Raw genomic sequence first — 15,910 nt, 5'->3', positions numbered from 1 at the left:
CAGGTGACTCCCCTCCACTGCTACTCAGGGGCACAGAATAGCCAGGACTCGAACCGTCACTGGGTGGTGGGAGGTGGACGCCTGAGGGGCAGCCCCACCCGCTGTCCCACACAGCCTGCCCTGCCCTTGCTGCTGCACACGGCAGTGAGCACAGAGTAACACACGCTCGGGGTGCTTCTCCTTTGTGACAGCTCCGACTTCTCCATCAGGGAAGCCATCAGCGCCCAGTCATTCACACAGGTGCCCGCGTTTAGAAGGGCTCACACTTGGGGCTCCACAGCCTGGGACTGTCATCTCCAAATCCTCAAAGTCTATCCGTGGATTTATACAGTGAGCATAAAGGCACACAGGGTGGTGAGCACTGCAGTGAACTCAGCTCCAACCCGGCCCCCTCTGCCCCCTCTGCCTCCCCAGAGCGTCCTCACCCCTGCAAAGACACTCGGCGCGGGAAGGCCTATGCAAAAGTGCAGGAAGGCGTGGGCTTGGGCCTGTGCACATTGCTGCCTAGGGCCCAGGAGGAACCTGTCATGCGACAGCAGCAAAGAGCTCCGTGGTGGGGGGACAGCAGCGCCACAGGGGAGAGGAAGCAACTTTTTTTCTGGCTGCTTGGAGTTATCAATCCTGGAACAACAGCTGAGCACCTATCACGAAGTCAAGTGCACAACCGGCATCGGGGGATCCCAGGCAGCCGTCCATCGGAGAGAACCTGCCAGCATGAGAAAAGTGCAGGATATTTGCAATGGGGGAAAGAGCAGGTGCCTGTTGACCTCACGTGCACACAGGCAGCTGGGGAAGGCAGCATGGCTGCGTCTGTCCCCACAGCTGTCCTTGGGACAGCGATGTGAACCGGATGGAGCTCCCCCGGCTCCTGGCTTTCGCCTAGCCCAACCTTGGCTGCTGCCGGCACCTCTGAAGCAGGTGAAAAATCAACATTTAAAAAATTCTTTGTATGAGGCAGGGGAGTTGAGGTTGAGCTGTCCTCAGAACTCCCCACCCCCTCCCACGGCCCTATGGAGCAACCTGGGCCCGCAACAGCCTCCGCAGCCCCAGAGACCAGCCTCTGCGGACTGGCCTGTGCATTCCACGCACAGACACGCACTCTGCCCGCGTCTTCCTGCGTCTGCTGCTCGGATCAGGCTCAGAACTGACAAGTCTCCGGCCTGTCCCGGGGGCGGGGGGCGCGGACAGGCACAAAAACAAAATTTAACCCCCACCCCTATCCCCCGGGAGAGCCAAACTGATGAGAAAGCCGAGTAAAACACTGCGCAGTGAGGCACCAAGTGGGCCGGGGGGTGCGGACCGGGCTCCCCACCGCAGCGCGGTCGCCGCGATGTCCCTCACCCCACCCCGGCCAGCTCTCGACTCTGCTCCGCAAGGACCGGGTCCTCGTCCGTCCCCTGCACACCGTGCCCCAACCCAAGGGACCCGGGGACGCCTGGCGGGACCGCAGCGGCTCTCGCGAAGCCGTGCCGGGGGTCTCCCGCAGCGGCCGGGGGTCTCCCGCAGCGGCCGAGGGTGCGCGCCCAGCCCGCGCCGCCCGCCCCGGGCGCAGGCCCCGCCTCGCGCCGCCTGAGCCCACCTCCTCGCGGCCGCCGCCATTGGCCGCGCGCGCCGCCTCCGCCCTCGGCCTCGCACTTCCTGGCGGAGCCATGGCTGCGCTCCGGCCCGGCCCAGGGGCTCCGGCGCCCGGGCCCCGCCGCGCCCCCGGCCCGGCCTCGTCGCCGGGACTGCCCGCACCGCGTCCGTAGCGCTTCCTTGCAGGTGGGCCTCCGCGCGCACGCCCACCCCTCCCGACCCGGGGCCCCCGCGCGCGCTCTCCCGGGGGCCGGGGCGGGGGCCGGGCAGGGGTCGGGGATTCCTCAGCGGCTGCGGGCCGCGCCCCCGTCCCCTCCGGGCGTCCCTTTGTGCGAAGGCGCGCGCGCGGGGCGGGCGGACTGGACGCACGGAGCTGGCCAGGCCGCCCCCGCCCTCGCAGGTGAGACATCCGTGGCCGGTGAGGGCGTCCCCGCTGCCCGTGCCCCCCGCGAGGGCGCAGGTGGAGGCTCCGCGTCCCACCGCGGGCTCCGGCCCCTGGCGCGCCCCAGCTCCGCCTCCCTTCCCCTCCTGGCAGCCGGCTCGAGCCTGCCGGGTGGCGGTTGTGCAGTTGTTTCTGCAAGGGGGTTCCGGGTGGCAGCAGCCGCAGCCGTGTCTCCGGAGACCCCCACCAGCGAGCCCCGGGACGGGTGAGTGCTGCCAGGCAGCCTTGCGGGTTCCTCCCGCGCAGATGCCCGGGGTCTGGGTAGCAGCCAGGAAGGAGCCGGGACACGAGGCTCCCGGGGAACCCGGAACGTGGACTCCTGTCCCGTGTTTCCTGCAGGACCGCCTGCGCAACTGGGATCAGTGGTCGCTGCGTGCGGGGCTGGAGTAGCCTGCATCCAGTCCACACGGGGGCGGGTACAAACACCCCACACTGCTGGTCTGGGAACAAAAGGGGCCCCCTCGCCCTCCACTTCTCCCCACCCCCGGAACTCTCTAGAGATGTCTTGGCCTAGAAAGAGCTTTTAGCATTTGAGGGCAAAACAGCCCTGGCCAGCTTGCCCCGGGTGTGCTGCGGAACGGGATAGCGAGGAACACCTGCCACTTTGGACGCTGTGACCTTCTGCCGACCCTCACATCCCCCCGCCCCCGCATGCCGGTGTCTCTGAGGCCAGGGAAGTGGGCCTGTCTTGTCCCTGGACCTGCAGCAGCCTGGGGGTGCAGTCAGGAAGCCGGTGGGGCATGGCTTGTGAAGGGCGCACAGTTGCGCCCCTTGGATGGGATGGGATCCTGCCCGCCTCTCCCTCACCCCAAGTGCCTGCTGGTGTTAGAGCCATGCAGGTAAGCAGACAGTGGCCGAGCACCCTCGGCGCCCCTGCTGCAGCCTGGGGCCTCCCCTGGGCGTCCCTCACCCCTGTTTCCCGTGGTTCCTGCTGAGCCTGTCTCCTGCAGAGCCTTCCTCTGCGTTTAAATGCTGAGGGAACCTGAGCCATAGTGTAAATTTGACCAGAGACAGGGGTCCCTAGAGCCTCCCGCCATGGCTGAAGCTTGAGGCTGACACATCCAGCTTGTCTGAGTGTCTCACGCCAGGCCAAGTGTCAGCCTGTTTGTCACCCTGCAGCTGCCCGCAGCGTGGGCCCAGTTAGCTCACCTGCCTATCTCTGGCATTTCGTTGGTGCCACACGGTGCTGTCGTCCGTTCTCTGGGTCTCCCAGCAGCCTGAGGCCAGTCAGGATGACCGGGGGCCGGTACAGTCTGTACTCCCGGCTCGGCTTCCTGCTTCCTTGCTGACGGTTGTAGAGCGAGGACGGTGTGTCTACAGTGCGCCATGCTCCTTTGGGTGATCACGACCCTGCTTCCTTCACATCACGCTGCTCTGAGAGCCTGGGGCTCTCCCCTCTCCAAGCCTGGGCCTGGCTCAGCCATCTGTCACAGGCGGAGGATGTAAAGCTGGACAGACCCGGGTCTGATTCTGAGCCGTTGACTGGCTTCACAACCACAGTGTCCTCATCTGTGAAATGGGCCTGTGGCACCAGCCTTGCCTGGTGCCGGGCCCTTCTGTCTTAGTTCAGGGCGTTAGTCTGGGCCCTGCCTCTCTGTTAGGACTGTCACCCTGACCTAGCCTGGAGACCTCAGTAGACTCAGCAACAGGTGGGTGTTTGTGGCTCAGTGCCCTGTTCTCGTTGCAGGGCTGTGAGCTCCTGTACTATGGAGGCCAGCAGGCAGACGCGCGTGTCCCGGCCATACAAGATCAGCGAATCCTCAAAGGTGTGTGACGGGCCCCCTGGGTACCTCGAGGGGGTGGTCTTTACCCACGACCAGCCGGCCATGGTTCGAATCCTTTACAAGGGGTCGGGAGGCAGAGAAGGCACAGGGCCCCCACAGCCTGAGCTGTCAGTTTTCAGTGTGACGCCCCAGAGCGTGACTGTGTCACTGTCACTGCTTGATTCACGAGTTCTGTGTCTTGGCTGTAGGAGTGGGGAGCAGATGAGTGCCGGAGGGATTCCATCCCCTCCTCGGAAGGGTGCCATCTCCAACCTCCCGGAGAGGCTGTGCCTTGTGTACCCCTGTATGCTAAAGGGCCTGGTTGGGACCCCAAGAACCAGCAGGGGTGGGGTGGTAAATGTGCAGGGCCACACTGCCAACTGCATGGTACTGGCTCTATGGTCACCCTGAGAGGGACTGGAAGGGAGATATCTGATTAGAAATACTGTGCCTTGCCGCCACACCCCTGCACAGCCAACTTCTGTGCGTGGGCCAGGAAGGTATCCTACCTGGGTCCCCAAGCAGGTGGACATGGTACAGCCACTGTCCCCAGCTGTGGCTACTGCAGGCTAGGAGAAGTGGTGGCCAGCCCCTGGCTGAAAGTGGAAATTTTGCTGCCATCACTGGCCCTGTGCACCTGCTGGTAAACGTGGTTTCTCGGGCATGTGGAGGAACGGTGGGCTTTCTATGGATAAAGCACAGCTCTGCACGGTGGGGATTTCATGGAAAAGGCAAGTTGCTGTTTTGTTGCCGAAAACATCTGGAGTTTGCTCCTTGTGTGTGTTTCCTTTGTGGGTTTTTCATCCCTCTCCCCTGGCAGGTGCACAAGCTGACATCTGTGTTTCAGTGGTGCTAACATTTGATGGCGGGGGGGAACTATTAGGAAAGAAAAGAAGGCTTCTCGGGGTGGTGATAGCAAGAGGGAAGAACCCCGCTTGGGATCCTGCAGGGGCCCCTGTGGTCTTCCAGAGAGGCCAGCTCTCATGTCCCCAATCACTTCTTTCCCCAAAGACTCCTGCCCCGCCCAGCTGGTTCTCAGAATGCTATGCACCTGCTGGCTTCCTGCACCCGAGGACCCGTGTCCTGTGGCACCAAGCTCTGAGTCCTGCCTGGGTCTTAGGAGGGAGGCTCTCTTTCCCTGAGTTGGTTATGTTTTTGACATCTGATCTACTCCCACGTTACCGGAAGTATACCCCTTCTGATGCAAATTGGTCACCTATGAGAGAAAGAGACCCTTCCCCACGGCCTCTTCCTACCGCAGCTTCTCCTGTGTTGGAACTTGACCCTGTTACCAGCATGGAGACATATGTGTCAAGCTTTAGCTCCATGGCAGTGCAGTGCGGCAGTGGCCGAGTCTGCCTGCTGTGTGGCTGCCAGGTGCTGTGTGGACCTTGAATGCACACGTCTTTTCTGGTGCTGAATTGTAAATGTGTCACACCCCTCGCGGGGCCGCTCCGCTCCGCCTCAGCCACATGTGTTTCCTTCCCCACTTGGTGCTGTGCTTGATGAAGGCTCTTAAAATAGAAAATGAAGCAATGAGTGGATGCCATCAGGGGGAAGTGGAGGGAGGCTGGACTCCGGGTCTGCATCCTGGCGCCCTGTTGCTCATGAAAGGTAGTGGCCAGCCAGGGCCCCGCCATGCCTTCCTGTGCCTTAGCCACTCACCTGCTGCTATAGGACTTCATAGTTCCTGTCTCCAGGGCACGCCCAAGGGGGGTCCCTGACCAGTGTTCACAGGAGCCTAGCTCATCCCTATTTGCCTAGAAGCCAGAACAGCCAGCCCAGCTCTGTTAGTGGCACAAGAAATGGGCGTGTCCCTAGGAGGACCGAGCCACGAAGGCTGGCCCTCCAGCCAGGAAAACTGCAGGCAGCTCCTGTCTGGTGTCCTGGGGAACCAGCTGGGCTGGGCGAGGCAGAACCATGCGGAGGGAAAGACGCATAGTGACATACACGGAGGCACACAGCCACTCCCAGGGACTGGGTGGGGGTGAATGCCCCAGGGAACCTTCATATGCTGGTTCCCCTTTGCAGGCCTGATGCCCAGCCAGTTCTGGCCCTCAGACAGACCAGCCATCTGCTTGGTGCTCGGAGTGCTTTGTCTGGAATATTCTGCTGAGGTTTCGTGCTTTCTTGAGGCATAGCAGCATGCAACGTTCCCAAAGTAGTGCTGGTCAGCCCTCCCGGGCTGCAGAGCCCCTCGTCCAGGTCTGAGAGCATCCCTCCAGCTCAGAGGCACACGGGGGGCAACTTGCACACTGTCAATGCCTGCTGGGTTGAGTTTATTTAGGGCATTCATGTGGCATTATTGCATTGCATTATAACCTATAATCAGAGCTAGGGTTGAAGGACGGCCTTGCCTCTCTGTCTCTGTTGGTGAGTTTCTTAGTCTGCGGAGACCTCCGCTCTCTTTATCGGGGAAACGCGTTCATTGCCGATGCAGTGTCATGCCCCGGCAGTGCGCCACGCAGGGAGACCCTGGGGAGGCCGTGTCCTTGTGCTTTGCATGTGCCTTTCGCAGTGGGTTGCACCAAAATGAACCCTAACCTTTTAGTTCCTTTTCCACAAATGTTTTCACGTGTTCCTGGAGATAAGTGATGAAGCTGTGTCCTGGGCCAGGATCCGCCTGAGTGTGTGAAGTTTGTGCCTCACGTCCCTGCCACCACGTGGGTGCTTACCACTTTATAAGCCACAGAGGAGTGGCTCACTGAAGCGTGGTCCCAGAACATGTGACTGCACACGTGACACATGTACCCTCTCCCACAGCGCCGTCGGGTCTTGTGTGCCTGTTCTGTCTGCTCCCTGTCTGAGCCCCCGAGGGGAGGTCGGGTGGCATGGCTCCCGTCCCTCACGCGTGCCCTCTGCCGTAGGTTTACCGCTGGGCGGAGCACTCCACCACGGTGCTGCAGAGGCTCAACGAGCAGCGGCTCCGTGGGCTCTTCTGCGATGTGGTCCTGGTGGCAGACGAGCAGCGCGTGCCTGCCCACCGCAACCTGCTGGCTGTGTGCAGCGACTACTTCAACTCCATGTTCACCATCGGCATGCGGGAGGCCTTCCAGAAGGAGGTGGAGCTGGTTGGCGCCTCCTACATTGGCCTCAAGGCTGTGGTGGACTTCCTGTATGGCGGGGAGCTGGCACTGGATGGCGGCAACATCGACTACATCCTGGAGACGGCGCACCTGCTGCAGATCTGGACGGCGGTGGACTTCTGCTGTGACTACCTGGAGCAGGAGGTGAGCGAGGACAACTACCTGTACCTGCAGGAGCTGGCCTCCATCTACAGCCTCAAGCGGCTGGACGCCTTCATCGACGGCTTCATCCTGAGCCACTTCGGCACGCTCTCCTTCACGCCCGACTTCCTGCAGAACGTCTCCCTGCAGAAGCTGTGCAAGTACCTGGGTAGCAGCCAGGTGCAGCGCGAGTGTGAGCACGACCTGCTGCAGGCGGCGCTGCAGTGGCTCACGCAGCAGCCTGAGCGCGAGGCCCATGCCTACCAGGTGCTGGAGAACATCCGCTTCCCACTCATCCCCAAGAATGACCTGCTGCACCGCGTCAAGCCGGCCGTGTGCGCGCTGCTGCCCAGGGAGACGGACTGCGAGGCCTTCATCGAGGAGGCGGTGCGCTACCACAACAGCCTGGCCGCCCAGCCCGTGCTGCAGAGCAAGCGCACGGCTCTGCGCACCCACGAGGAGCGGCTGCTGTTCGTGGGCGGTGAGGTCTCTGAGCGGTGTCTGGAGCTCAGCGACGACACCTGCTACCTGGACGCCTGCAGCCAACAGTGGGTCAAGGAGACGCCGCTGCCGGCCCGCCGGAGCCACCACTGCGTCGCCGTGCTGGGCGGCTTCATCTTCATCGCGGGCGGCAGCTTCTCCAGGGACAACGGAGGGGATGCGGCCTCCAACCTTCTTTATAGGTATGACCCCCGCTGTAAACAGTGGATCAAGGTGAGATTGAAGCCACATGGTTGTTTCTTTTCTCTGGAGGGTTCTGACCAAGCGCCTGCCCTAGCCTTGACGCGCCTCCCTGCTCCCGGGGCTTGGCCACTGTCCTGCTTCTGCTCAAGGTGTGAAGATAAAGTGATGGGTCATGTCCTTCCCATTCTGTCCCCCAACCCCACCGGCTCCCTGGTGGAACTCCCAACCCTGCCCAAGTTTGCACCGTGCAGCCCGGCAGCCAGGCAGCTGAAAAATTGAGTTTGTTGCTCCTTTTCATGCAGGTGCAAGTGGCCACATGAGACTCGTGCCATCCTAGAGATGAGCCCGTGGTGTTCCCAGGTCTCCATTTTGGGAGAACACAGGGTCCACAGCTGTCCCTGTGGCCAGCAGGTCCTAGGACAAAGGTGCACCTGGATGTCAGGCCTGAGGTGCCCCCGCCCGGCTCGGCTCCATGCTGGCTGGGGGAGTTCAGAGGGGCTCCTCACCCACTGCAGATCCCACGTCCTCCCTCTGGAGGTGTGTGAGAGGACACCGGCCTTCTGGCATCGGGTGTGGACTCCTGCCGATGGGTGAGCACCTGGCCCAGAGAGGCTGCCCTACCCTCCAGCACCCCCCTGCAGCCCAGCGCCCACTCTATCTTTCTGCTCACACTTCCACATTTCTGCTCACACTTCCACATTGTCAGTGGTGCTTTTCTTAGCTCCCCAAAATCTGGCACCACCCTCCCACGGCTAAATCCTGACCCTGAGCAGAGAGACCAGCTCAGGGGCCCGCCCTCAGGCTTGACGGCAGCCGTGGTCCCTGTTTTCTGCCCGTGACCGGCTCGGTGCTTGGTGGGACCTTTTTTTTCTGAAACAGAAAGAGATCTTTATTTGCTCTTTCACTCCCCGGGTGGCTAGAACAGCCAATGCTGGGCCAGCCCAAAGCCGGAGCCACAAACTTCTTCAGCATTTCCCATGTAGGTGCAGGGGCCCACGTACTCGGGCTGTCCTCTGCTGCTTTCCCAGGTCGTCAGCAGGGAGCTGGATGGGTGGTGAACCTGTGCCCACGTGGGGTACTGCTGCCAGAGGCTGTGACTTTACCCCTTCACTGTACCACAGTCTGCTAGAATTACTTAAAAGAAAAGCAAGGCCTGGGCTCTACTCTGTGCTTCCTGTCCAGGTGCACCTGGGTGGCTGAGAAAGGAAAAGAGAGAAAGGATCCATTTGTATTTTTAAAAACTGCTCAACCACGTGTCCTGCAGGATTCTGACCACGTGGGAATCTCTGGATCTCTGCTGTTTTGGGGCTCAGCACTCTCAGGGGAGCCTGTTGGAAGTGCCCCTTTTTCTTTGGGTTTCACCTTCTTTTCCCAACTTTTGGATGCCGTCTTGCCTTCCTGGTCTCGGCATTCTGGGTAACATGGAGGGAGAGTTTTTTTGTGTTTTAATTAGAAAGGCGGATTTGCAGAGAGAAAGAGACATCTTCCATCTGCTGGCTTACTCCCCATGGCTGCACTGGCTGGAGCTGAATAGATCTAAAGCCAGGCGCTTCTTGGTTACCCATGCAGGTGCAGGGCCCCAGGGTCGTCCTCAACTGCTTTCCCAGGCCAGCCAGCAGGGAACTGGATGGGAAGTGGAGCAGCTAGGACACAAACCAGTGTCCATATGGGATTCTGTCACTTACAAGTGAAAGATTAACCAATTGAGCCAGTGCGCCCATCCTAGTGCTAGATTTTTAAAAGCCTCTACGTCCAAGAGTTATAAGGATAGAAAAGTTTTGTTTTCTATTGTATTTTTTAAAAGATAGTTTATTTATTTGAAAGACAGAATTAGAAATACAGAAAGAGTGAGAGATGCTCCAGTCACTGGCTCACTCCCTAGACAGCCATAGTAATAGCTGGGTGATCCATGGTAAAGCCAGAGTCAGAATGCCATCTGGGTCTCCCACGTGGGTACAGGGGCTCAAGCGCTCGGTCCATCTGCTGCTGCTTTTGAAGGTGCCTCAGCAGGGAGCTGGATTGGGAAGGGCACTGTATGGGGTGCCAGCTTCAAGGGTGTCGGTTTAACCAACTGTGCCACCACACTGGACCAGGGCTGGGTGCTGCTGCTGTCTGGGGTTCCGGAAAGAGGAGTACAAGTGTCTCACCTGTGCAGGTGGCCTCCATGAACCAGCGGCGTGTGGATTTCTACCTGGCCTCCATCGAAGACAAGCTGGTGGCCGTGGGCGGCCGGAATGAGAATGGCGCACTCTCATCGGTGGAGATGTACAGCCCCAGGACTGACTCCTGGTCCTACGTGGCCGGCTTGCCAAGGTGACTGGGGACGGCAGGGCAGGCTCTCGGGGCACACGCTCCACTCTGCTCGCTCTGAGTGTCCTGGCTTGTGAAGTGCCGGGGGTAGCCCTTGAGGGGTGGAGGGTGACTCCAAATAGATGCTGTGTCTGGCCTGTGACCCCGAGTCCCATAGAGCCAGTGCTGAGTTCTGACAGCAAAGGATTGGCCAAAAGGTCTCTGACCCCAGGTGGGAGGGATTCTGGGGGATTCTGTAGACGGGGCTGATGGTGTCACCCGGCATGACAGCTACTCATGAGGTCCTGCCAGGGTGCCAGCCCAGGAGGAAGCTGGCCACTCTATGCTGTCTTCCCGCCTCCAGGTGTCACCTGTTGAGTGTGTCACCATGCGATAAGCAGAGACTCCTCTCTGAGTCGTTGTGCTGTGGGGCACACCTGGGAACACAGAGTTGGAAGGCCAGGTGGGCAGGTGCCCATGCTCAGGCCTCCTTTGTGCCTGGCTCCTGGCCCTCCACTTCAGGGACCACTAACAACCACTTGCGTGTGCAGATTCCAAAGGCCAAGGTCATGGTGCCCGGAGGCTGACCAGGTGACTCCCTAATGGCTCCTGATTGCTCTGGAATTGGGGGTGCAGTGCCTGGTGAAGACCCTCTACAGAGCCACCCTCACCCTATGTGGGGAGGGAGGTGCCCTTTGCATTCGTCATAGGCTGGTCTTGGCTTCATTAGCCCATTTTCCAATGGCATCTGCCTCCCCTGATAGTGACTGACATGTTTGCAAAGCCGGGAGCCAGGACGCCACACGGACGCTTCTGTCCATCTGGGAACTGTGTCTTGTCATCCATAGGTAACCCCTTCTCCCCACCCCACCCCCAGCCAGGTCTGCCCTGTCCGGTATTCTTGTGGCCCTGGTCTCTGGCTGGTTTTTAACCCTTGTATAAATGTGGGGTGGCATGTCTAGAGCAGTGAGTGGTAGGTCTGTAGAAAGCAGAACGGGAAGGCCAGTGGGTCACAGATACCCTCTCCCCTGGGAAGCAGTTCTGGTGCGTCACAGCGCAGCAGCCGACGTGTTTGAGCTGCTGAGCCGATGTGGACAGTTAGTGCCTGCAGCCCACATAATTCACTTTAAGGCTCATGCTGTGTTACAAACCTTATGACATCATGATGACCCGTGTCACAGGCCTGGTGACGTCATGATGACCTAAAAGCAGCCCTCACTCTCCCTGTCCACACCTGTTCCCTCGCGGCCTTGGCTGCCAGTGCTGCTGCCCCCGTATGGGATGCTGGCAGCACAGGGCTGAGGATTAGCCTGCTGTGCCATTGCACCAGCCCCTGTTGCTCATTTTCAGCTGTGGTAAATCGTGGCACAGCTCTGTCCCTGCCCTTCTCTCCCAGTGGGGGAGCAGGTGGGGTGGAACTCCGAGCCCTCTGCTGCCGACTCTGCTGCCTGTGTAGCGCCGTGGAACCTGCCCCCTCTCCTCTCTGGGTGAACTGTGCTCCAGAGAAGCCCGAGGCCCCGCACACTGCTGAGCTCCCTCCCGGTCTCTCCCCGCAGGTTCACCTACGGCCACGCAGGCACCGTCTACAAACACTGCGTGTACATCTCCGGAGGCCACGACTACCAGATCGGGCCTTACCGCAAGAACCTGCTGTGCTACGACCACCGCACGGACGTGTGGGAGGAGCGGCGGCCCATGATCACGGCTCGCGGCTGGCACAGCATGTGCAGCTTGGGCGACAGCATCTACTCCATCGGGGGCAGCGACGACAACATCGAGTCCATGGAGCGCTTCGATGTGCTAGCCGTGGAGGCCTACAGCCCGCAGTGCAACCAGTGGACACGCGTGGCCCCGCTGCTGCACGCCAACAGCGAGTCGGGCGTGGCCGTGTGGCAGGGCCGCATCTATGTGCTGGGTGGCTACAGCTGGGAGAACACAGCCTTCTCCAAGACGGTGCAGGTGTACGACCGTGAGGCCAACAAATGGAGCAAGGGCACCGACCTGCCCAAGGCCATCGCTGGTGTGTCAGCCTGCGTGTGTGCCCTGAAGCCGCAGCTGGAGGACAAGAAGAAGGGCAAGGGCAAGCGGCACCAGGAGCGTGGCCAGTGAGGGGCTGTCTGGGCCAGCTGCAACTCCTCAGAACCCTGAAAACATTATGTACTACTCAGCAGCTTTTTTTTTTTTTTTTACTTTAATGATTTTGGATATCATAGTAACCGATTAAATGTTATATATAATTTGACATCTTGCATGCATGCTTAAATGCTAGGTCCTTGGTCCCCTTCTGTCTACGTGGGGTGACCTCACCGTTTCCAGGTATCATCCACACTGCTGTGCGGATGCAAACTAGGCCTTCAGGGAGTGTCCCCCACGTCCCAAGGCTGGCCGTGGTGCTGGACGCGTGGATTCCTGGGCCTCAGGAAACTTCCAGGAATGGGGGAAGCTCTCAGGGGAAGGGGTGCCGTGGGGGCAGGGCATCCTGAAGCTACAGTCCTCATCTCTGGGGTGCTGGGAAGCTGGAAGTTGTCAGGGGATGCTCCTGTCAGGTGCTCTCCAGGTTGGCCATGGAGCTTCCTGAATTCTTGAAAGTTCCAGAAGAGCCGGAGAGAAAGTGGCAGCACAGAACTTGTGGGAAACCTCCTTCCGTTGTCTGATGAGCTCACTGAAGAGCTGCACTGTTCTGAGCTCCCCCACCCTGCCCTCATTTCTCAGGAAAGCCAGAGGGAGCAGCTAGGGTTGCGGCCACAGGCTGTAGGTCTAGCTCTGAGAAGCCAGCCCAGCCCCTCCTGCAGGCTGCCGCGCGGGCCCCGCCCCAGGTCCTCCCAGGAGGCAGTGTCACCTAGGCAGAGCCTGGACGCAAGGTCTACTGCTGAGGAATGTGGATATTCGCTGCAGTCTCCCTGTCTCTGGTCTTCCCCCCTGAACTTCTTCATCTTCCTTCAGGGTTTGCATCCATGGAGAGATGGAGGTAGAATGGGAGTCCCTAGCTGTGGGTGGCTGGCTGAGCAGTGTGCCTTCCACCTGGTTTCTTGCAAGTTGGAGGTTCTGCAAGGTGTCCAAACAGGTGACCCAAAACTGCCAACACTTCCAAGGCTCTAAGACCTGCCACCCTGTGGACCTCTGGGCTCTCAAGGTTTCCTCAGCTGGCTGGTCCCAAACCTGCAGGGGCTGCAGCTACTGCTAGGTGCCTCAGGAGAGGAAGAGAGGGGTGGGCAGCTGGAGACCTTGAGCTGTGTGTCTGCCAAGGCCGGAAGGTTTTAGAGGGTAGGTTGGTTTAACTGTTTAGAAGTGGATTGATAGAATTTGTTGAGCAGCACTCTGCAGCAAGCTTGCTTGGGGCTGGGGTCCTTTGCTCTGCCGCATCTCCAGACCTCTGGTTCGTGCAGTCACACGTGGCCCGTGAGCTGGTCCAGGACGGCTCTTCCTGCCTCTGAGTGCTGCGTTTCGTCCCAGGCTCCTCCTCTGGGGTGAGGTGGTTGGGACAGATCCCAGACCTGGAGATGCCTAAGGGCTGACCAGGCTCCGCCCTCCCTTCACCAGCAGGAAAGCTGAGGCAGTGGGACCTTCCAGACCATTCGTGTCCTGTGCAGTAGAGCTGCCCTCTGTGAGGACAGAATTCGGAGGGTGCCTGGTGGGTGGAGCAGGGGGAATTGTCCCTAATAAGAGTTGAACGGGTGTACACATTTCCTGTGGAGAAGGGGCAGGAGCCCTGCTCTGCCAGTTTCCATTGAGGACGGGACTCGCCCTCTAAATGTGCTTGGGGCCTGGTGAACCGCCTGGGGTGGCAGAGTTGTGCCCTTTGGTCTTGGGCCTTGGTTACTCACCAGCCCTGGCGCCTTGGTAAATCAGCAGAAGGCATTTGCTGATTGAGTAACGTGTGGGCTGTGTTCTGGCTCCTAACGTTACTGAGCGCTCTGTGTGTGTGTGTGTGTGTGTGTGTGTGTGTGTGTGTGTGTGTGACAATTCCTTGCTTCTGGCTTTGTCATTTTATGAAGTTCAAAGTTTCTCTGTGTCTCCCATCCTTCACTGTCTGCACATTGCTCTGTTTGTTTTCAGGACTGTTCAGTTCTTGAACCACGAGATGACTCACCTGCCGGGCCATCAGCTTCCTCTCGCTCCCAACCCCCGTGTGGTGGCTGTGATGCTCCTTGTTGCTCCTGCCTTCTCTGCTCTCTCCGTTTTATTTCCTTTATGGACTTTTCTGTCCATATGATGAAGAGCCCCTTGCATGTTCGGCCTCAATAGGATTTAGAAAGGACCCGGACCCACTCTGCATGGTGCTGGATCCAGGGCATTTCCAGGCTGGTTCCATGTGCCTCCAACCACTGTGTTTCACCCTCCCCATTCAGGCCCTCCATCAGGCACCAGGTCCCCATGACCTCAAACGAAGCTGCTTGAAATTGTGTCAGCTGGGGTAACTCGATTCCCAGACAGGAAAGCAGCGTCCAGAGCCTCTGACTGGCACAGCCCAGGCAAAAGTCGCGCACAGCCACCAGCAGCCAAGTCCAGCCCAGGGTGGCACCATCCCTGGTGACCCCTGCCAATGGGCTCTGGGAAGGTGAAGGCAGGAGCCCACCCTGGTCCATCACCCTAGACAATGGATGAGAATTTGCCTCTGAGCCGATGAACTGTGCCCCACTGGACCCTAGCCTCTTCCCCCAGACCCTGGCTTCCTTTCCAAAGAATGGTGGGATAAGAACCCTCCCTCGGCACACCACCTTGCCAGTGGTGAGATCCACAGCCCCGGCCACCACCTCCCCACCCCACAGGGAGGCTCAGTGCTGGGACGGGAAGGCACTGGCAGCTAGGCCCTCCTGCCTGGCCTGGACCCCTGTTCCTTGCCTTCTCTCTGCATCTCTACCCCAGAGCTTTGCTGGACTTCCCATCATGTAACCAGGGACTCCCAGAAGTCCCAGCATCATCAGCAAAAACCATGTGAGTTTTCCTGCCCCAGCCCAGGCAGTCAGGGATTGTCACTTTGCTGCACTGCATTCCTTGCGGCCATCCCAGAGGCTCCTCTGGGGTCAGGACCCAGGTGGCGCTTCTTGTTGGAAGGGGTGGCAAAGAAATTGGCACAGCAGAAGGTTTGTTCTGGGGTGGCGACATGCATGGAGCTGGTGAGCAGGGTCTGAGGGTGCATGGGGTAGAAAAGAGAATAGCACGTGGGCAGCATGAGCCTGCATGGCCAGCTGCTGCCACCGTGGCCGCAGACAGGGGCCTTACTGAGGTCCAGTAGGGACCCCAGGGTCTGCAGCTCAAACCATGCTCTCTCTACTCTGCAACAGAACAGGCCTTTGTGCTCAGATACAGCTGTGTGAGCAGGCAGGTGAGGCAGCGAGCCCTGGGGCTTCAGCCAGTCCTCAGCAAAGGGGCCGGAGGCCAGAAAAGCCAGAGGCCAGAAAAGCAAGGGGCAGAGGATGACGGGGCAGATCCATGGACACTGTCACCAGCACACGTTGGCTGAGGCCGGGCCCTGGATCCCATCACCTCAGAGTGGAACAACTCAGAACTCCCCTCCTTGCGGATGAACTCAGTGTCCACTGCTGTGACTTGGTACTGCCAGGTAAGAGGGGACCAGATATCTATAGGTCTGTCCCCAGCTAGACATTCCGTGGTCAACTGGGCCCTTCCACGATCAGCACTGTGGATGGAGAGTTACAACTCAGTGAAGTTTGGTATGGGTGGGGGCAGGGCCAAGTTAGAGAAGCAAAATGCTCAGGGTGACAACCAATCAACCAGGTGGGGGAAGCCACCGTGGGACACAGGTTCTCCAAAGGACAGCTCTGGCTGTTGTGCTGAGAAAGTGGAATAGGGGCTGGGCAGAAGGCAACTTTACTGCTGGCTTGTGTTAGCACCAACCTCAGGGCATCCTCCAGAGGGTGCACTGGAGTGGGATGGTCTGGGGCCACAGGCACAGATTCCTAGGCCCA

The 15,910-nt window shown here is 59.6% G+C and overlaps 1 protein-coding gene across 5 annotated transcripts; it reads left to right on the top strand.

Moving 5' to 3' along the window:
* The first annotated feature begins 1,642 nt into the window (after positions 1 to 1,642).
* Positions 1,643 to 12,222, top strand: KLHL36 (kelch like family member 36). 5 transcript variants are annotated; one of them, XM_040982287.1, is made up of 6 exons: positions 1,712 to 1,761; positions 2,111 to 2,222; positions 3,705 to 3,783; positions 6,648 to 7,721; positions 9,847 to 10,004; positions 11,537 to 12,222. In XM_040982287.1, the coding sequence occupies exons 3-6, from the start codon at positions 3,724 to 3,726 to the stop codon at positions 12,087 to 12,089; spliced, it is 1,845 nt and encodes a 614-aa protein (XP_040838221.1). In that variant the 5' UTR covers positions 1,712 to 1,761; positions 2,111 to 2,222; positions 3,705 to 3,723; the 3' UTR covers positions 12,090 to 12,222. The 5 variants fall into 5 exon arrangements, with proteins under 5 accessions (XP_040838224.1, XP_040838226.1, XP_040838221.1 ...); XM_040982290.1 differs by lacking the exon at positions 2,111 to 2,222 and having other exon boundaries at positions 1,643 to 1,761; XM_040982291.1 differs by lacking the exons at positions 1,712 to 1,761; positions 2,111 to 2,222 and adding an exon at positions 1,885 to 1,975.
* Positions 12,223 to 15,910: the final 3,688 nt, after the last annotated feature.

The sequence above is a fragment of the Ochotona curzoniae genome, unplaced genomic scaffold, assembly GCF_017591425.1.
Source record: "Ochotona curzoniae isolate NIBS_2020 unplaced genomic scaffold, NIBS_Ocur_1.0 contig_3622, whole genome shotgun sequence".
NCBI classification, from domain to species: domain Eukaryota; kingdom Metazoa; phylum Chordata; class Mammalia; order Lagomorpha; family Ochotonidae; genus Ochotona; species Ochotona curzoniae.
The sequence above is the reverse complement of the archived record's forward strand: the minus strand, read 5'-3'. Positions and strand labels throughout refer to the sequence as shown.

Excerpts from the sequence above, each read along its gene's own strand:
- KLHL36 (XM_040982290.1), top strand. The coding sequence starts at position 3,724 with ATGGAGGCCAGCAGGCAGACGCGCGTGTCCCGGCCATACAAGATCAGC. Across the intron at positions 7,722-9,846 it reads GCTGTAAACAGTGGATCAAG|GTGGCCTCCATGAACCAGCG; the intron begins GTGAGATTGAAG and ends TCACCTGTGCAG. Across the intron at positions 10,005-11,536 it reads TACGTGGCCGGCTTGCCAAG|GTTCACCTACGGCCACGCAG; the intron begins GTGACTGGGGAC and ends CTCTCCCCGCAG.